Source organism: Rhinolophus sinicus, linkage group LG09 (genome assembly GCF_036562045.2).
Source record: "Rhinolophus sinicus isolate RSC01 linkage group LG09, ASM3656204v1, whole genome shotgun sequence".
Lineage (NCBI taxonomy): Eukaryota > Metazoa > Chordata > Mammalia > Chiroptera > Rhinolophidae > Rhinolophus > Rhinolophus sinicus.
Genome location: NC_133758.1, coordinates 79,414,796 through 79,436,409, shown reverse-complemented (window position 1 = coordinate 79,436,409; position 21,614 = coordinate 79,414,796). Strand labels below are relative to the sequence as shown.

Genomic DNA, 21,614 nt, shown 5'->3' with positions numbered 1-21,614 from the left:
ACCAAATATGTCCTTATAGCATTAAAAAGGAAGGAGGCATATATAAAAGCATTATGAGCATAAGTGAAAATAACTAAAACCTGTTCTGATCAAGAAATGGAAAATCTCAAACACAGAATTGTTAAAATTATATAATTCAAACACTATTGAGTAATCTTAGGACATGATATAAAAATATCACAAAAGAGTCATAAAATTTTAGGATCAATTTTGAAATAGGGTTGCTAAAACTTTGACAGGTATTTATTTCCCTGAAGAAGATACAGAGTCTACAGATACCAAAGGAGAAGGGAGTGTCGGTTAATGTAGTTTGTCCAGATACTGACTTTTGGTTATTAACCTGGGGTAGAATGTTTAGAAAGGGAGGTTTTTGCAGACTGGGAGAATTTTATATCCTTGGATCCAAGAGCTGTGGGTCAAACTCACAATGTGATATATGGATAATGTATTACAGAACTGTACACTTGAAACCTCTGCAATTTTACTAACCATTGTCACCCCAATACGTTTTAATTAAAAAAAAATCTTATGTTCAAATTCAGTCAAAAGGAATTTATACTCTTCAGCCTTGGGGCAAATAAAGTTGGAACAAGATGCAGCAGCATTTTATGGTCCCCACACAAGAGGAGTTTCTGCCAATGGCAAGGCATCCTCAGCAGAGAAAGGCTGACCTTCCTGAGGTGCCAAAGCTGAGGACAGTCACTAGCAGCAGGTCAGAGGGCATTGCCCATGCCAGGGGATGTCAGTCTTCAGACCCTGAGACTGGCAACCTCAAGAAACCCACAAAAGCCCCACATTAAGAAGCTCAGCAACATTAGTGCCCTGACACCGAATGAGAAATGTTCTGAGCACACAAGACTCTGGCTCCCCTGCCCCAATCTCCTGACACTAACTTAGGAAGGGTCAGAAACCTACTGACAACGTAGATGAATTAGTTTAAACTGTGGATTTGAATGAAGCTTAGGCAAAACAATTTTACATTGCTTTATCAACGATCCAAACAATTAATAATAGGTTGAGTAGTAGATCATAATAATTCCAAAGAAAACAATATTCTCCATGAAATTCACAGTATGAACCAAGTAGATCCTGCCCTAGGCAACATGATTCATTTAAAAGAGGAGAGGACACGAATAATTCCATCCACTCTCCCTGGGGAAAATATATTCTAATGTGATTTCCTCAAAAAATATTAAACATTTTTATTAAACATTGCCAGTACCACGGGTTGGTCAGGCAATCCCACAAGCAAAATAAGAAACTGGCAAGTCTCTTCCACATTTACCAACAAAACCAAATCCAAGTCCACCTGGTTGTCCTTTGAATCGGTGGTGGTTTCTCTATCTAGAATTTACAGCACATCTGGTCGTCCTATAGGAGCCTAGCCTCAAATGCCCCAGCTATCCATGACCTTGCCCTGTGTCTTTCAACATTTGCTCTCTGCTTTCCATGGTGATTGTGTGGATCAAAAGTTATAAAAGAAGCACAATTAGTGACCCCTCTAAAAAGCTAGGGGCAGAGGGTGAAGATGGTGGGGACACAGGTCATCAAATGGAAAAGTGTTTCACAAAGTTGGCGATACAGGGCAGGGTTGATTTATCTTACTATTTGCTTTTTGTTCTTCTGTTAGAAGGAAAAATATTTTTTGGGTTTTTTTCTCTTGCATCTTTTAAAAAATTTTCATTTTCTTTATAAGCACTATTGAAATGATTACTGCTTCATACATTCTTGTTTCACAAGGAACGCCTGATTCAAACTGTGAAACTCATGTTTATAACAAAGAACCAAATCTGAATGTTCCACATCTCACATGACTCATTGGGTTAAAAGAATTAAAGAACTGATACTGAGCTAAACTGCTTTTAACCTAAGTTTTAAAACGTGAAGTCTACCAAGGAAAGACACTGAAACATTGTAGTATTTTGACACCTAATGGCAGCTTTGTAAATTGCATCGATATCTTGATATTTTTTTCTATTCCTGCAACTCTCCCAGTTCTTGAGAAAGTAATGTACATTGTTAACAGTGTTTTATATTTTGCAGTGCTTTAAACTTTCCCAAATTGTTCTCTTATTTTAGCCTTTATAACTACTTTATGAAGGCAGTATAGCAGACATACTGCTTTGAACAAGTTACAGAAATGAGATGGTGGGGAGGGGCGTTGAGTCACTTACGGAAAAACAGAGTCATTTGAAAGCCCACTTAGAATTGTAACCCAAGACTTCTCTCTAGAGCTTTCTGCAACTTTGATTAATTTTCTCCTTTTCTTTGTTATTTGTTGGGTTTTTCTTCTCAAGTTTTAGCAGACTTACTTTACCAAGATAAACAGGCTCCTCCTTAAAGCTTCCGTGTGTTGGAAAGATAAAATAGAAAATAATTTGGGGAGATTTGAGCAGGAAAGCAGATTGGTAATGTTTGCTAATTAATCATAAGAATGTAATTATTTTTAAAGTTGCAAATCGTTAAGCAAATAATTATATTCTTGAAGAATTTTTCTAATTGGTTACCCATTTTTTTTTTTTTCAAAAGTAATTTTGAGTTGCTTTTACTGATCTGGAAGGTGGAAATTGGGAATATTTTTTTAAGTTGACATAGTTTTCATTTATCTTTTTAAAAGGGTAAATGTTTCCTAGAATGTATTTATTACTCCTTTGTTACAGAGAAATTAAGACAGGTAAGAGTTAAGGCATTTTTCCCAGAGTCACTGTTTACCATTGTTCTTGGATCTGACAATACTAGGCCTCTGTTTCTGAAGCTTGTTGTAAAGAACTTTGCTTTTATTTACATCCCACCCATGTCCACTTAGTCTGCAGCACTGTACAGACACTTTGGAAAGATTAGTATGTGAGAATGCACTCAAGTTTTAAGCACTTAGAATTTCTAGGGTAACTTGTAATATACGAGTATTTAGTTAACTAAGAATATGAAATGTTACCTTTCTGGTAGACTGAAAATTATAGTTATGTCATTTGAAGTTAAAACTTAAAGAGAGATGTTTTTGGGATTCTCCCTATTATTGTGTGTTTATCTTCTTGCTATTAAATGTTTCAGTACTCCTGTACTCACTATCAACAATGTCGGAAGGAGGTTTCCAGGGCAATGCCCTGTATTTCCATGGCTTGACTTAAGGGAAGTATAGTGGACAATTTAAGGGAACAATGTTTTCCTCGTTTTAATGAATTCATGAACAAAACAGTCATTCCCATTACAATTTTTGCAAAGAGCTTCTCGTGTCAATCAGTAAGGATTCTGTACACAGTAGCAGCAGGTTAATTTTTGGGCCATGCTGTGTTTACCCTTCCCTAAAATTAAAGAGGCAAGTTGACATAGTAGGCCCTCCCACCAGACAGCAGAGTTTCAGAAAGCCTCCATTCAGGCGCTGAATGGCGGTTGCTCCAGTGTGCTTCTGCACTGGTGCCTAAGCCCCATCCATCATTGCTGAGCGGCGAAGGTAAGCACAGCTCAAAAGAAGGTGTCAGGCCTAGGAAACCCAGGATTGAAAAATCATTTGCTTCACTGAGCTGTGCATTGACCTGATGGTGGTTTTGTTTGTCTTTTCATGTTAGCCGATTTTGTTGTCATGCCTTTTCCCACCCTCTGTGGACCATGGTCCTGTGCATCATTCCGCTCCCTAAAGCACCTCGCCTGAGTACGTTACCTTAAACAGAAATCGCAACCACCCTTTATCACCTACTGCCTGCCTGTACGGCCATTGCTCTCACTACCTTGCTCTTGAAGCTCCAGCCACAAGAGCTTGTAATTTCTTTCCAATTCATCTACCGTTTCATCCCTCTAGGAGGAATTGTTTCTTCCCTTCTATGCTGGCTAACTCCTACTATTCTAAAATATTCTAGACTTGGTTTAAGCATCACTTCCACTAAGAAACCTTCCCGGAGCTTTTTTGGTCATTATCTGTGCTTGTCTCTCCTTTAAATTTAAAAAAAAGAAAAAGAAAGAAAGCTTTATAGAGATATAATTCTCATACCATTATAATTCACTCATTTAAAGCATACAATTCATTGGTTATTGTGTATTCAGATATGTGCAACCATTACCATAATCAATTTTAGAACTTTTTCATCATCTCAAACAGAAACCCCATACCCTTTAGCTATCACCTCCCTAGGCTCTAGCCCCCTTCCTGTCCCTAAGCAACCACTAACCTACTTTCTGTTTATATAGATTTCCCTATTATGGGCTTTAATATGAATAACATCATATAATATATGGAATTTTTGTTTGGCTTCTTTTACTTGGCATAATAGTTTTGAGGTTTAGCCAAGTTGATGCATGTGTTAGCACTGTATTCCTTTTTATGGCTCAGTAATAGTCCATTGTATGCATATAGCACATTTCGCTTATCTATTTATCTGTTGATGGACATTTGGGTTGTTTCCACATTTTTGGCTGTTGTAAAGAATGCTGCTATGAACATTCATGTACAGGTTTCTGTATATACATATGTGTTCATTTCTCTTGGTACTTACCTGGAAGTGGAATTGCTGGATCATACGGCAACTCCTGTTTAATTGTCTGAGGAACTGCCAGATTCATCTGAAGAGCTTCATCATTTTATGTTCCCATCAGCAGTGTGTAAGGTTTCCAATTTCCTCACATCATTGCAACACTTATTATTTGTCTTTTTGATTCTAGCCATTCTAGTAGGTGCAAAGTGGTAATCTCATTGTGTTTTTGTCTCCTTTAAATTATTTTTTTCATGTATGTTGTTTCCCAGTATGCAGTTTGCTCTCAAATATTGATTGGACTCAATTAAATGTGTGGCAAAAGCTGTCATTATTGTTGTTTTTGTTTTTTATTTCAGCAAGTGTCCAGCAGGCACCTGTGATGGATGTGCCTTCTATTTCCTGTGGGAAAGTTCTGAAGCTTGCCCTCTGTGCACAGAGCATGACTTTCATGAGATTGAGGGAGCTTGTAAGAGAGGATTTCAGGTGAGGAGCAAACCTATCGAAGCAGAACTGTATTATCGAAGATATAATTCTTTAGTCCAGCATCACGTTTACATCAAGAACCTCAGACTCAGAAGCAGGGCTAAAGGTTACATTTAAGTTAACGTGACATTAATGTGCATTTTAAATCAAGTGTGGTAGCTAAAGTCCCATATGCTGGGGTAGCTAAAGATGTGCATCTGGTTGGGAAAATGAATTGTGGCAAAGGAGTTGTAGTCTATGAGTACATCTGTATTATAAAGAAATGATATCATTAAAGCAAGGTAAGATGATACAATGAAGTGATAGGTGTAATTAAGCTTGGGATGGTATAACTGACTCAGCACATGAAGCATAGCTAAAGAGGAAAGCAAATACACACACACACACACACACACACACACACACACACCCATACCCATATATAAAATCAAGATCCTACTCTACATTGGCTCTGCAATCATGTATGCTTATTTGTATTTTTAAATACAGTTAGAATTCCACTCTACATATTTTTTGTTTTCTTTTTATATTTAATATATTTCCCTTGTCATTAAAATTTTTTTCAAACATGACTTTTTGTTATTGACAAATATTCTATTTTATAAACACACACACATACATATGTACATACATCATGAGGGATTTAATAATTCCCCTGTTGGACATTTAAAAAAAATTGGGAACACTCTTTTTGTAAATAACTTTGTAATGAACATCCTTGTTGGAAATTCGATGATTTCCTTAGAATTTATTACTAGAAATAAATTAACTGGATTCAGGAGATGGACATTTTTAACTGGATTCAGGAGATGGACATATCACTAAAATAATTGCTTTGGTTGCATCAGTTCTATAACACTAGTAGTGTTGGAGAGCACCTACTTCCCTGCACCCCCTTTCAGTCATCCCATATGAAAAACACAAACGTTTCCTCCTTCAGACCACTTGCAAATTACATTGAAATGACAGTGAAGAAGCACAGATGAGAATAAGCCAGTACCAGTGTGGAACCATATTGGTGAGTGGGCATCAGAGGATCAGAGATTCCAATGGTATTACTGAGAGCGGGAGGTAGATGGGATAGGACAGATCTTCAGGTCAGCACGGAGTGGGCAACATGCTGGAGTGCTGACTGCATAAGGGGATCAGAGGGAACCTGTTTTGCCCAGGAAAGTCTTAAAGATCTTATGATTAACAGGTTGGAGGGCAGGAGCCCAAGAAGAAATCAGAATGCCTCCACCCAGTTTCATGCATTCAGCGTATTTGGAAGCAGTAGTGTTCACCTTAGGGAAAATAAAACAACAAACAGCAGTCCAGTTCTCTAAGTTGGTATTTTTCAAACTAATGACAGTGAACCTGTGGTAAGAAATATGTTGTACAGCAAACCTAGCACACAGGTACAAACTCAGACATATAGAGATTTAGCCTAAATTGTTTCATGGGACAATACTTATTTTCATATTTTATGATAAAGTATAACATTAATATACAATATTTTTATTAATAATTTAATAAAAATGGACAAGTCACTAAATAATCAACACTAAAACAAAAATCAGGAAAAGTTTTAATTAATTAATCAACTGTGCTTACCTATAGGTAGGGCATTCCGGTTTAGAGCATTCAGAGACAATGCTGCCTACACATCTAGTGCACTGTTGAGCCATTTTCTTTTTAACATTTTAAAGTAGGTCAAGGATGAAAATTCCAGGTTCACCAAAAATGGTGTCTTTTAAATCCTCATAATAATAATGATATACTTTTTGTGCTACACTATGGAAATTCATCTTTACCCTTTCTCTAAAATAATGATACATACTATCTTATAATCATTTTTTTAGAGTAAATGAAAAACTGAAATGCATTTCCTTCTTTGGCCACCAAATTCAACTCAAGAGTTTTGAAAAGCTAAACTACCTTTTATTCAAATGTTCTTTAATGTTTCATATTTCTCTTCTTGAAGGTAACGATTAGAAGTTTAAAATAGTGAGGTTGCAACAATTTTCTAGTTTTATCTCATTCAAACTGTCTTCATTGAAAAAGTTCTGTTCAGCATGTTATAAGAATGTTAGAGACAGATAGTTACCAGGTGATTCTTTTTACATAATTGTTTTGACCTTGAGAATAATATCTTTCGGAACACTTTGATGTGTTTGACGTGTTGAATTACACAATTTCGCCTTTATAGTTCCAACTTAATTTGAGAAATACCAAAATCAGTTAAATATGCTCTTCTGTTATACTTGGATGTCAATTTTGAAAATACAGAGGGTGTCAAAAAAATGTGTACACATTTTAAAATTGTAATGCTCAATATATCCCAATAACAAAAGATAAATACAAGTCACGTTTGACTTCTGCAATTACAAGAGGTGCTCAAAGTGGATACTGTCTGGACACTGCCAGTGTCCAGACACTTCTGATTATGGTGAACTACTGCTTGAGCAATGTTGTCCAAAATGTCCACTTACATATATTTTTTGGGCTCCCTGGTATTTGCCAAATGAAGCTGAGCTTCAGTTAGAAAATTATGAATGCCTTTCCTAAGCTCATACACCGTGCTTAATATATCCTGTGCAACAACCAACAAATGGGTGTGATGTAGTAAGTGCATATATTTACCTCCAATCTCTGAATAAAATATTTTTAAAAATCTGTTCTTCAATGAGATTCATATAATGCAAATGACACTTTCCACTGTGTTTTCTGTTATGTCCACGAACAAGGGTGGATTTCTTTGTATGCCAAAGCCTTATGATAAAAAAAAAGACAGTGATTGCAAAATATTGCTATGGATATCTTTTAATTTTTAAATAATAACGTTTTATTTCTATTCTACTTCCTGCTCCATTCTTTACGGTTTTTCATTTTATGTTTACTGAGAGTGCACTTCCCCAATTCTGTAAACATATCTACTCCAGATGTGTATCAAGTTAAAATTACACACCACAATTCCTCCACATGCAGCTGATATAAGCTAGAAGAGCTATCACATCGCTTGTGATAAAAGTGCTCTTATCAAATTGGATCTCAAAAATCTATACCAGCTTCTAAGTATGTATTAAACATTACTTCTAAATGTCAGATAGTGTAAAGATTTGGAGAGATACTGTGTAATCACTAAGAGGGGCGTTTTTCAATTTATCATCAAATTTATCTCACCCTGTTCACAAAATATCCTGACATGCTGGAAGAATAAGTTTTTCAGCTGCAGTGTCAACCATTTTCTTGTTTGCCAATGACATGGGATGGAATGAAAGGATAAGACTTTCTAATTAATAGAATGGCTAAGAAATTTATCAAATGACTAAGTTATAGAATGACTAAGAAATTCTGTCAATAGCTTCATTTCTTTTTGTTTAACAATTTGAGCAGCTTATTGAAAAGTTAAGCAGACTTGGTTTATAAGTATCTTTTTAATTTTGAAGTTTTAATGGTTTGTTTATAGGATTGTCATTAGACATTAGCGCTTACCATTTTTACTGGGTGTTAGACATTGATAAAACCATATAAACTCTTTACAGTCTTTTTTTAATTGGAATGCACTTCAGATGAATTCAACATTTGCTGAGTTAACATTTATCTCTTTATTGTCATTATTGACTCTTAGAGATGCAGCAATTCAACTTGAATATGCATCTTCATTTCTCACCTCGTCTTTCTCGTAAAAATAATGTGACCCATTTTTAAAGTAATTTATTCACACTGAGTTTAATGAAAATGTTTCAATTATCATGTACTAAAAATATTCTCAATTTTAATGTCCTTTTTAAAAAACATGCTGGAAGTTCTTATCCAGAACTTGGTTGCCACTTTTCCTCAGAGTTAATAAATATGATTCTCCTGCACCTCAATCACTTCATGACTAATGTCAAAACTATGTGTGTGTGTGTGTGTGTGTGTGTGTGTGTGTGTTTACAAAATAAAATTAAAATTATGGTGTTATCATTCTGTTAGGGTGTTGATAGTTGATAGAGTGACCATCATATACTGGAAAATTTAATGAGACACCATAAGCAAAAAATTTAATGCCCCATGTCACTTAATGTCAGTGGATATAATCATCACGCACATTGCTATGGTACTGGTCACTGCATATGTTGAAATATTTTAGGAACCATGCACTGGATTCTGATTTGTGTTTCTAATCTGTTTTATTTGATCTATTTATTTTTGAAAATTGCTGGTTGAGACCCAGTATGTTGGTTTTATTATTCACTGTGTAGAACTTGTACTTTGAAAAACATCGCCCTACTAAAATTGACTCATCTAGTTTGAGAGGCAGAGTTAAGAACCCCGTGTGGGTGGTGATGACCCAGAATGATGCCTTCCTTATTTTGGCATGGAGAAGGGGGGTGCAGTCTGTGTGCTTCCCCCCAGACCAGTCACCAAAGCCTGCAGTCATGTTGCACTTACGTGTCCTGGGTCCAGAGTGCTTTTCTGCTCAGAGAAGAGGCTTGTTGGGGAAATGGACCTCCATGATGGGTAGCTGAAACCCATTCCAATCAATTGTATTAAACAACTAAGTTTTCATTTAAAAACATGATTAGAAAGTCGGGATCATCAGAAATTTGAGGAAAAAAGCCCAAATTATGTGTCCAGATGGAGTCATTTTTATTCAACTTCCTCAGCATGTAGCAGGCCTTCTGATCTTATAATCCGTGGTTTTATTTGGTTTCGTTGTATTTTCATTCATCATTTTCTTATTCACGCTCTTTGATCCCTCTTCTATATCATCTGTTTGGCTTCTAAATCTCTGGAACTTCTATTAGATGAATGCTGAAAAATCCTCTATGCCTACTATGAATAAAGGGTTAGCAAAACCCTTCTCCTTCTGAGTCTCATTTCTCATCTCATCTGTGTGTGTGTGTTTTTTTCCCCCAAAGGAAACCTTATATGTGTGGAATGAACCTAAATGGTGCATTAAAGGAATTTCTTTGCCTGAGAAAAAGTTATCAACCTGCGAAACAGTTGACTTTTGGCTAAAAGTGGGAGCAGGTGTGGGAGCTTTCACAGCTGTTTTGTTGGTGGCTCTAACTTGCTATTTCTGGAAAAAGAATCAGAAGTAAGTAACCTCACTGGAGTGACCATATAAGAATTGAAGGATCTCTTTTGTTGTGAAAATTTTAGACTTAATCATTATATCCAATAGTTTCTCTCAGAGACACAGGGAGTTTCTCCTAGTGAAGGAGTTGTAGGAAAGGCCTTTTAGAAAACAAATGAAAGTGATTATTATTCTGGTAATAGAGAGATCATAGAACATTAGAGATTATTGAATTAGACCTATTTATTACAAAACAAAGAAAAATGAAGGCAGGTTACTAAGGTCTAAGATTGGAAGGCAGATTTTCTCTCTGTTTATTTTTCTTTTCATGACAACATGATGTCTTCTTTCCTCATCTTTTCTTTTTCAGTTTCTTGTGGGCAGGTATTTGCAAAGAAACAAATTGATTGTACAGGCAGATATCACCTTTATTTACTACAGGGCTCCAAGAATCTGGAGTTGAATATTGAGTCTACCTCCTGATTATTTATTGATGTGTTACATGATTGACTTTTTAAAAATGATTTACATGTCAGTGGGGCTGTGAAAGTTCTATATTTACAGGATAATTGGAATATCTGAGGTGCTGAATAGAAAGGAATGAGTGAGATAGAAAAACTTTAAAGACTAAATCAATTGCCTGTATGGTAGTCTTATCCTTTATGAACTGATCTTAGGAACACTGTATAGTGAATTAGCTCCTAAATATTTATAAATTAAGAAAAGGCATTCAGACCTCAGGGTTCCGCTTTGTTTTTCAAAAGTCCATAATTGGACAATTTAGCCAATGTAAAATAAGTGATAGAATTAACTATATTGCACTGATTCTCTGAAATCCTGGGAAAAAATTTGTGTGTAGATGGTAGATATATGAGAACAAATAGTGAGATGGCTGTAGGTGAGGGAAATTTGTTGGTAGAACAACTATACTACAAGATGATTTAATGACCTGATGTATGACTGCCTAAAATAGGTATTGATTTATATTAAACCACCACTTTATTTATCTATTTACTTATTTACCACTACTTAGACTGGAGTACAAGTATTCCAAATTAGTAATGACAACTAACTCAAAAGAGTGTGAACTCCCAGCTGCAGACAGCTGTGCTATCATGGAAGGAGAAGACAATGAAGAGGAAGTTGTATATTCCAATAAACAGTCACTACTGGGAAAGCTCAAGTCCTTGGCAACAAAGGTGAGAACAGAATTTTAACCTGGTATGACTATTTATCCATCGGGGGCCATGTTAACCTAATAGTAGTATTCATGCAAACCCTGTCGTTCAGCATATCTGTATCTGTCGGTATTTATCCAACAGAAATACTCTTAGAAGTACATAAGGATGTAAATACAAGAATATTCACTGCAGCATTGTTTTTGCTGGTTAACCAAATAGAAATAACCTTAAACACCATCAATATGGAGTTAGATGAGAAATTTTCATACATCGAATGATTGCTCGATGCAGCTATTAAAGATAGAAATAGCTATTCCAATAGGTCCGAGATAAAATAAAAACAACGCATAGACTATGACATTTCTAGTAAATATTCATTTATGTTAGTATTTGCATAGAAAACTACAATAGTAGCTGCTTTGGGGGAGTTTTGAACTAATGGATGTCTTTATTCTTTGAAGTAATACATTTTTGTCATGTTTGACTTTTCACAAAGGTAATGTATTATAATAAAAGATCTCATGTTTGTTCAAAATTTAAAAACATTTATAGCAAGATTGCTTCATGTACAGAAAATAAAAGTTATATAAGCTGCTGAGATATTAAACGTATCTTATCAGATGCCATCACATATGTTGGCTTTGAAATGATTACTGTATCCAAACAGATAGCCTGAAGCCTTAAATATTATTTGTAAACACATTTTATTGACATTCTTCTCTATTGACTTAGAAGATGAGAAATCATCATTTTATCCACTCAGGATTAAAAATATAATCAAACAGAGGAAAGAAAATGCATTTCAAGTGGTTTTCAGAAGGAAGGACAAGTAGCAAAGGGTTATATTTATTGAGAGTGTTTAGTAACCATTTCCTTTTACTCTCCTAATTTAAGCACATCAATATATCATAGAGGATCACTTAAAAATAAAGTGAATATGCCATATTCCCCTTCTACTAATGGTTAATTTTTCTTTTCTCAATATGGTAGTTTAGGAAGGATACTGTTGCTATGGAATCGTGAATGTACAGTGATTGTCAAGATCTGACGTTTTACCCTACTTTCAGTCTAACAAGTGAGCCTGCCAGTTTCATGGACACTTTAGAAGATATGAGATTCCTTTTCAGAGACAAAGGACAGTGGAGCACTCACAGCAGAAGCACTAGCCAGAGTATCAGCATTTACACAAGTTCCCAAAGCCCCACTTTCCACAGGGCTATGTGAAAAGGGATAGAAGACTCTTGCACACACAGTGACTTGCATTACAAAAAGACAACCCTAAGCCTTGGGAACCTGAATCTTTTAGAATGGACAGTAAGCATCCCTGTCCTTTGTTCCAAAGGGAGACATTGTTGTTATTATACTAAACAGGCAGCGTGCCTGTTCATTGCTTCAGAGGGAGACACTATTTCCAAGACTGTAAGCAAGCCTGCTCTTTGCTCTGGAAGGAGATAATATCTTCCAAGGCTGCTTTCTATACAAATGTCCTTTGGACATTGCTGCTTTCTATACAAATGTCCAAAAGATAGTCTAAACAAAGGCAGATGAGAGTCTCACTCATAAGATGTGCAGAAATACAAGAGAACCATGGAGAATTGTCGCCCAAAAATACCAAAACCTCGTTTCTATACCATCTCAGCTTCTGGTGAATTTTCCCATTAGTATAGCACTCCATTGACCACTCTGATTAACTGACTGAGGCTGGAATCAAATCTGGTCAATTTACTTCATACAGCACTTAAGTAAAGCTACTACCAACAGAATCTCAAACAGCAAAATGAGGCCAACCTATATTGTTAACCTCAATCATAACCCGAGGTATTCAGACCTAACTATCTGAACAAATCCCATAAGCCATCAGGATCCCCCTTTGGAAACTATGTGGCTTTCTCTTTAAGTCCCAGTACTGAGCTGTCTCTTCAACCTGAGACCTATCAACTGGCACCGAGATCTTTCCTCCAGAAGATTCGGGTGGAAGAGTCAAGAGAGTTTTCAAAAATTGCAGAGACCCAATGTCTCTCCCACTTTTGTCTACTTGGGCCATGGTAGGGGAACTTGGTGAGCAGTGTACTCAATCAAATGGTCATTATCCTTTTGATCTAGAGTGATGCCAATCTAACAAGACAATCCAGGTAGGATTTTAGTAGTTGCACATACTTTGTCTTGGTCCTCAAGGAGGAAGTATAGGGCACTTATATTGTCCATAACAACATGTAGACAGTGAGTTGACGCTGACCTGAATACCTCCAAAGGCTGAAGTGGTGGCATTCATTACTTTAGCTGAAGTCAGAGACAATTTTCGCACCACCTTTTCTAATTGAATAACTGCCCATAGGTTGAGCATAAATCACAAGTCAGTTATTCCTCTAGGAACCTCCTTTCAGTAACCAAAAGTAGTCTTATTTTGGAAAGATCCACGATCTACTGGGAATGTTTCCATAAATAGTCAAATTATGACTACTCCTAGAGTGCAAGTGTAAGCCACCATGTTTTTAGGAGGTAAGCAAGGTAATGGCTGACTTCTACATAAGTATAGTCCTTGAGGTAAACATGGTATCTCTGGAGAGGAAGTATTATTTGCAATTGTTGGGGGCACCAAGTAAGTTAAGCAGTACACGTTAACAGTGCCTGCAGCCTCCTTGCTGCAGGGTTCCCAATTCACCTTAAACAATTGTGTCTCTTCCTTGTCTTAGGGGAGATTGCCTTAGGGCAGTCAGTCCAATTTCCCCTGCTTGTCCACACCACAAACTGTGTGGTATTTGTCCACCTCCTGGAATGAGCAACGACTATGCGAATGGAGGTATTGATTGTTGTTATTCTTGGGCAGGAGCTGGGGCCATTCCCTGCTGTTTTTGTTAGATTTCTCAGTAGGTTTAAGGAGAATGGCAACCAAATTGTGGTTAGAGCATCTGCTGGGTGTGGTAGGCCCAGTTGTCACTTAAGTTTAAGGTACTTAAAACAGTTTGAGAGAGGAACCCTAAGGCATTTTCCTTCCTAGGAAGGTGACAGGTGGCTCTGAAAAACGAACGATGATTGATGTCCCTCCATCTTTCGTACCTCTCAGGGTCTAAGGCATCTCCTCCCCACGTACCTTATTATGACACTGCATTGTTGCTCTCCTTCCACTGCCACAAAATCAATGTGTCCCATTTCAGTAGCTGCAACTTCGCCTTATTTCTACTCATCCCCTACTGGCACCTAAACCTATGTTCCAAACATTCAGGTGTAAGAGGAACAGGGCATTTTGAAAAACGTATGGGCACCCTATGTGTCCCCCACCTTTGTCCGTGTAGGCCTAGGGGGCTTGATGACCAGTGTACTCAACCAAGTGGTCATTATCCTTTTGATTTAGGATCATGACAGTCCAACAGAACAATACAAGTGGCTAACCAAGAATTATATTTGAATCTTCTAGGCTCCTTTTTGGCGGGGCTACCACCAGGCATCCTGAGGATTGCTGGTTGGGGTAAATAAAGACACATCATGCCCAGAAGTAGTCAGAGAAGAATCCTGGATTTTCATGAGTGCATATAACCTTAAGTAGTATCAATCGATTATCTCTCTCCCAGCTCCCATTTCCATTTGCTATGTTGGGCAGCATGATGGATCCATACAGCATTGGTGTGACAATCTGTGTGGTCTTTATCAGATGCTTAATTCCATTTGGTCTTTTCAGAGGATGGGTCCTTACTGTGGGCATCTACATGAGCGACTAAGATGATCTGATTGGCACCTGAGATCTGTTTCCAGAGTTAGTTGTATGAAAGAAGGGTGACTAATATACCAGTCTATGGTTTTCCAAGTGGCAGGCCAAAGACTTAGCAATAGCATAGGTCAGTAAAAATGGAACAAGGCTTATCAAGAGATGCTTGGCCGCAGCTATGAGAATGGCTTTGGGTTCTGCCCACTGAGCTGAGCAATCTTGTAGGTTTTCAGTTTTTCATACCTGGTGCTTGGATTAGGCAGCTAGAGCAGCCAGTGGCCACCATTGAGTTTTAGCTCAACCAAACCATCAATGAATCAGGCCCAGGAATGTAATATAGCATCAATGAATTGAGGGCTCCATGGAGCTAGTGGCATTTTGGTATGTGAGGAAAGGGATAAAGTGTCCCTCAAAGGGAATGCTGATATATTTTCATGTAAGGCTTAGGTGTTGCCTGGGCCAGACCAGCTGTGTTCTGGAATATCTCCTTTATATTTGACAAGTAAAGCTTATTGTGCCCTTCCTACCTTGTTGGCCCACCAGCCTTGTTGGCTGTCAGGCTATAGGGTCACAAGGTGGAAATGGAAATGGCGTTCAGTTTTGACAGGAGCTTATTAACAAGCTAATAGCTGCTTTTTAAAAGAGTAGCCATGTCAAGGAGATGACATGTATAAAACCCCAAAGGATGTCTCTAGGTGAAGGCTACTTCCCATTGCCAGAATCTCTAACTGGCAAAATCATTAATCACAGTGAATTGTATCACAAAGTGGTCATTAGGATTGTGAGATCACAAAGGTATAGAATGGGACTCAGATTGCTGGACAGCTCTTAACATAGCCTGTTGATTTGGGCCCAAGTCATAAAACACTACTTTATGGGTTAGCTGATAAAAAAAAAGAGCAAGTAGAATACTCAAGTGAAGCTGTACTGTCTCCAACAGCAGAGTCCAGTGAGGCACTGGTTGTTATTCTTTGCCTGCTGGCTAGAATTAGCACTGAAAATCTGCCCCCATAGTCTCAAGAAATGTTACTTAGTTTGCAGGTCCCTGGATTTTGTGGGGGTTGATCAGCCATCTCTTCAGGCAGAAATCTGATAACATAGGCAAAGCTGTTCAGACTGAGGCTTCTGACTAGACACCAACAGGACATCAGTTATATAGTGACAACTTTGGGTGTCAGAAGTGATATTTGTACAGCCTTGACCCACAAATATGTTGCAGATGGCAGAGGAGTTAGGACCCCTGGGGTGTCCCATTAGCCCTTCTGTGCCTGTGCCTGCTTTTGATCAGAGGACTCTCCTCTGGCACTTAGGATACAAGGAAGCATACATGGTCGATTCCTACTATATGTTTAGGCAAAGAAGCAACAACAACAGCATCTTGAATGGGCACATAGAACCCCTCACACAAGGTCACATTATCTTCCCTTCCTCACTTCGAACATGGCTTAAACCCCATTTGTTGTATTTGCATGTCCTTTTGTCAATTTAAGCTTGACTCACATATTGTAGTTCTTTTTTTTATTAAGGAATCCACCTATTTCTTGCTCCAATGTCACAACTTTTCAGTAATGACTGGTTTTAAAATAAATGGTCAGGAAAATTTCCAGGGTGAGGATAATCATACTAACTTACCAAGATTCCTCCAGATCAGTTTCTCATTCTCCAGTGACCTTCTTCCACCTTGTAAACGCAATCTGGGGCAGTAAGAACTCAAATACTAATCAGTGCCGCACTAAGTATTCCTATGGGAATTTGTTGCAGGGAAATTTCCCAGAGAAAGCCAAATCTCTGTCACTGTAGTCAGGACCCACTATAAAATCTCTGTCATCTCTGCATGGATCTGAAGTTGGCATGACAGATTGCAAGAGGGGTTGAACCCTAAGATAGCTTAGCTGTTGCAGTTCTCACTTAACCATCATTGAGTCCTGACACAGTCATCTCCAAATAAACCAGCCAAAATGCTAACAATTCACCTAGTTTCTACCCATAAGTGGATTCCATTTTTGTTTCAGTGCTCATTGTAAGTGCATGTGTCTTTAACTTGTCAGAGAGGAGGTGAAGCTTTCTTTTCTGATCAGGATGAATTTTAGTATTAATGGTTCCCATGGGGCACACCTGAAGCTGATTGCCTGATTGGTGAGGAAGTCCTTCCCAAAGGAGAATTAACAACATCCAGGCCACCATTTAGGCACTTGAACTGTGAACTCTTTGAACCCACTTCTCAGTACTCAGCCTTCAAGCAGGTCCCCCGTTCCTCTTTATTTCCAGGAAATAAAGTGGAGGACCCTTTTACTGTCTTGTTGACCATACAGTTTAGTCAACATGTTTGCTACCAATTCTCATGGACTTCCCTCAAATGTTATTAAGCAGTGTGTGGGCCTCTCATCCTTCCTTTTCCAGAAAGACACCTCTCTGTCAATTTCACATTCTCATCAGCAAAGCAGTGAAGAACTGTGGAAATTATGAAATCTCAGTCTACCCGCTAGCCAACAGATTAACCTGCTATAGTTTCATGGACACTTCGGAACTTGTAAAGCTCCTCGGTCAGAGACAAAATGCAGTTCATTACTCAGAGCAATAGTAGTAGCCAAAATGTCCCTGTTTGCTTTGGTTATTGTACACACAGTGGATTACATTATAGAAGAGGAGCCCTTAGCTTGGGGAACCTGGGCAGTAAGTACATTTGCCATTTGCTTCATGGGGAGAGACACTATCCAGTTTTCAGGACTGTAAGCAAACTTTTCCTTTGTTCTCGCAGGAGACATTATCCATCCAATGCTTTTGGGTGTATAAATGTCTTTGAGAAGCTTAGCTAGGAAAAAGGACTGTGTCTTCCTCAATAGACATGCAGAAACATGCGACCCATGGAGAATTATATGCCATCATCATCCGCTTGGACTTCTCAACTAGTTAGATTTTGTGATGCCGTATTTGTAAGGGTGTTGTCTTATAATGAAATAAGCATTTAGATGCCAGGGAGGATTTTTAAGAGAAAGTGACCTCTAAGCTGAATCTAAAAGAATTACATGGGAATTACTCAGGGGAGAGTGTGTGTTAAGAATGACATAAAACTTTTAAGTGTTTCCTCATATTGTAGTACATCCTCTGTTATTATTTTATAGCTAGAGAGTTAAAAGCTTAAAAAGGTTCTTGGAAACAATCACAGGAAAGAAAATGAGGGATAGAGTTTTTCTCTCTGAGAAGGTTCACTGTACATTTTGTTCTAAATAGCAATTTTAGTCAATATAATAATTTAAAACAATTTTAATGAAAAAATTAAATATCAGAAAAGATGAAAAAATTATACAGTGGTATAGCCATATACTTAGGACCTAAGTTTTACTGTATTTACTTTATTGCATATCTCTACATATCTCCATACCTCTATCCATTTATGAATACATTTCAAGGTAAGTTACAGACTTTAATACATTTTCCCTCTAAGTACTTCAGGATACATATAATTAATGAGATAATTTAACATTTTCATTTTTTAGGGTAAAGTGTTTACATAGAGTGAAATGCACACATCACAAATACATAATTTGATGAATTTTGAAAAATGCATATACCTGTAACCACAAATCCTATTAAGATATAAACATTAGTTTCACCCTTAAAGTAAACTCATGTGCTTTTGCATGCATCAATCCCCATTGTCATCCCCCAAAGGAAACTACTGTAATGACCTTTTAAATGATAGATTCGTTTTATCTGTTTTAGACTTCACATAATTGTAATTACATAATATATTTTGTAATATATTTTGTGTAAGTTTTCTTTCATTCAGAAAAATGTTTCTGAGGTTCATTTACTTTATATTAATCAGTACTGGATTCCTTTCTATTCTGGAGTGGTATTCTATTTTATGGACATGCCAAAATTTATCTGTTCTCCTCTTGATGGATACTTGTGCTATTTCCGGTATTTGGCTATAAATAAATCTGCTGTGAATATCATTGCACAAGTCTTATTGTATGTCCTATTTAAAAAGAATTGTTATGCATGGTTTCATGGTACAAAAATGTTTATAAGTTTCTTAACTGCTGTGTCATGTAAAGTTTGCTTTATCTTAAGAATTCTTATTTATGTTCTAAAGACCATGTCTTATTTGGTATTTCCCAATGCACTGGACTTGTGGGGTTTTATTTATAGATTTACCTTTCTTGACTTTTCTCAGCTATCTTTAAAAACACTTTTACTTTCATTTTTACACTTTATTTATTTCACAGTCATTTATGGGACAGTCTGTGTTAGATACTCTGCCAGGTCTTGGTGATATATTAAATTAGACACAGTGTCTTATCTCAAAGACAATCTAATTTATAAGTGGAGGACACATACATGTCACTCACACACACATATGTATCATGTATGTCCCACTATATCAGTGATAGGAGCAAAATCCCCTGTGAACACAGAGTACATAGCAACTAAAGCCCTATGAGGCTAACATGATTTTATAAAGGGGTTTCGATGTTTTACTTTAAACATTACCTTGAGGATAATCAACAAGTCTCTGCCTCCCCTCCCCTGTTCACAGGAACATGTGAATCAAATCTTCTCAAGGAAAGGCCACAAAAGTCTCAGATTTCCTGTTACTTCATGGCCGATACCCTAAAGCTCTTTCTTGTATGAGCTTCTTGAGGGCACACATTTTGTATCCCAAACGACTAATCCTATTCCTGCAAAACAATGGGTGCTTAATAAATATTTGAATTATCAGTGGTTGTTCCAAAAAAATCAAGTCTGGGAAACATGAGACTTCAGGCAAGCTCTTACAGAGCCAGTGAGTTAAAGCGCTGAGATTTGCAGTCTGCTCTCCCAGGGACTTGTCATCTCAGCAGAAGCTGGGAAAAAGCACTATGTTGGTGTTCATGCTGTGATTTTTTTCTTTCTTTCTATAATCCTGTCCCTTAGCCGTTAAGCTTGTCTGAAGTCTTGGACTTCTCCACTCAAATGAGAAAAAACACAAAAGCAACCTTATTCTTCCTGGCAGATACTCAGTGTCAATGTCCTATCACTTTGTCATTTTTACTTCTCTGCTTTCGACACATATCCATTTGCACCTATGACTGGTCTGCTTCCTATTCCCTCTATTCTTAAAATGATCCTAGCTCTCTTCAGCTGTATTCTCGTCAACAGCATAGTCCCTCCCTCCCCCCTACCCCCCATGTACTTCCAGCAGCCTTCGGAAAGCTTTTTTCTAACTTTTACAGTGAAAACATAGGAAGAAATTGCACCACTTATTTTTCTTTATTCTAATGAAGAAAAATTTATTTTAATAGGCTACATTTTGAATGTATTATATAGAAAACACCAGTAATGATATATTTGAGTTAAATTTTTGATTTATTATTGAGGATGACTTGTTTTTAATCTTTGGCATATGTGTACCCAAAAGATTTTCCTAAAACATATCAGTGAACACAAATGATCTTGTCTTATTGATTGGTATTTACCTTATTTATCTCTGCCAGCCTTTTCCTTATTATTTATCCTATGTGATCTTGAGACTATTTAGTTTCTGTCAGTTCTATTTTGTCCACAATTTACCTGGCAAGGTCATCTATTTCAGCACCCAGGTCAGATATCCCCTCAGGAAGGCCTCAGTGGTTTCTTAGCAAGCATCACAGCTACATCTTTTGGTGTCTATTGCAATCATGTGTTTGTTTGCGAAGATACCAAAATTTTTTGCATTGTCTGTCTTATCTCTTGGACATCAAAAGCATCCTTCAGGGTAGGCATGCTATCTGTTTTATAGCTGACACCTTTATTTAAATGTGAAATCCTAATTAGTAGTGGCAGGTACATAGATTACAATGACTGCCAGAACTTTCCTTCTGGACACATAAGATCCTAAAATCTTACTGGAATTTTAGTGAGTTGATTTTGTTTTAATATTTTTTTCTTCGTAGGAAAAAGAAGACCGTTTTGAATCCGTTCAACTGAAATCCTCACGACCCCCAAATATATGAAAAGACAGCTCTGTAGCCTTCAGACTAATGAACACAGAAACCTGCTCTCTCGTTTTCCAGGACCGTAGTTTAGAGCCTGTCCTCTTACCCAGCACGTTGGTTATGTCACAGAGGAGGGCCTTGCCGCTGAAAAGGGAAGGAGGTTGAAATGTTTGATTGCCTTATCACATGGTCAAGTATCTTGCCAAAAATAGGAAAGCAAATGGTTTGAGTCTCAACTGAAGATGAAGCTCAACTCAGGAAGAGATTTATCTGTATATACACATAACCGCAAACCAAGGTTAAGCCCACCAGTGCACTGTTGATGCATGCCATATAGTTAATGGGTAACTTTGATTCTTTATAACGTCTACGTAAAAACTGTGCTTTGGAGGGCAGATGTTAGCATATGCATTGTGATCCCATTTTGTCTTTTCTTTGTTTATATTTTGGGGAAGATTTGAAAAATTTTTAAAGGTATAGTTATTTTTCCCATTATTTATTTTCCTGGCAGACCTTAAAACATCTTTTCTATTAAAAATGCTAATAAAGACAATAAACTTTTCATTTTTCCATAGGTTATCTTTCTTGATTTCAGAAGCCTACATAAGTAGTAGTTTTTTAGGAAGAGTCAGAAGTAGTTTGGGTTATCTACACTTATAATCCCCTTTGAAATTCCATTCTTGTTGGAGCTGGTAAGTGAGCTTAACTGAAAGTATTGAAGGAATCTTAATAAAAAATAAAAAAATAAAAAAGGCAAGGAGGAACCTTGACTTTCCA

General features: G+C 37.2%; 1 protein-coding gene across 1 annotated transcript in view; it reads left to right on the top strand.

Moving 5' to 3' along the window:
• Positions 1 to 21,411, top strand: part of ELAPOR2 (endosome-lysosome associated apoptosis and autophagy regulator family member 2) — a 168,463-nt gene extending 147,052 nt beyond the window's left edge. Inside the window, exons 19-22 of the mRNA XM_019749771.2 lie at positions 4,823 to 4,949; positions 9,836 to 10,014; positions 11,027 to 11,192; positions 20,796 to 21,411. Of these exons, the coding sequence (XP_019605330.1) occupies positions 4,823 to 4,949; positions 9,836 to 10,014; positions 11,027 to 11,192; positions 20,796 to 20,855 (532 nt within the window). The 3' untranslated portion in view covers positions 20,856 to 21,411. The remainder of the gene's footprint in view (positions 1 to 4,822; positions 4,950 to 9,835; positions 10,015 to 11,026; positions 11,193 to 20,795) is intronic.
• The last annotated feature ends 203 nt before the right edge of the window (positions 21,412 to 21,614 follow it).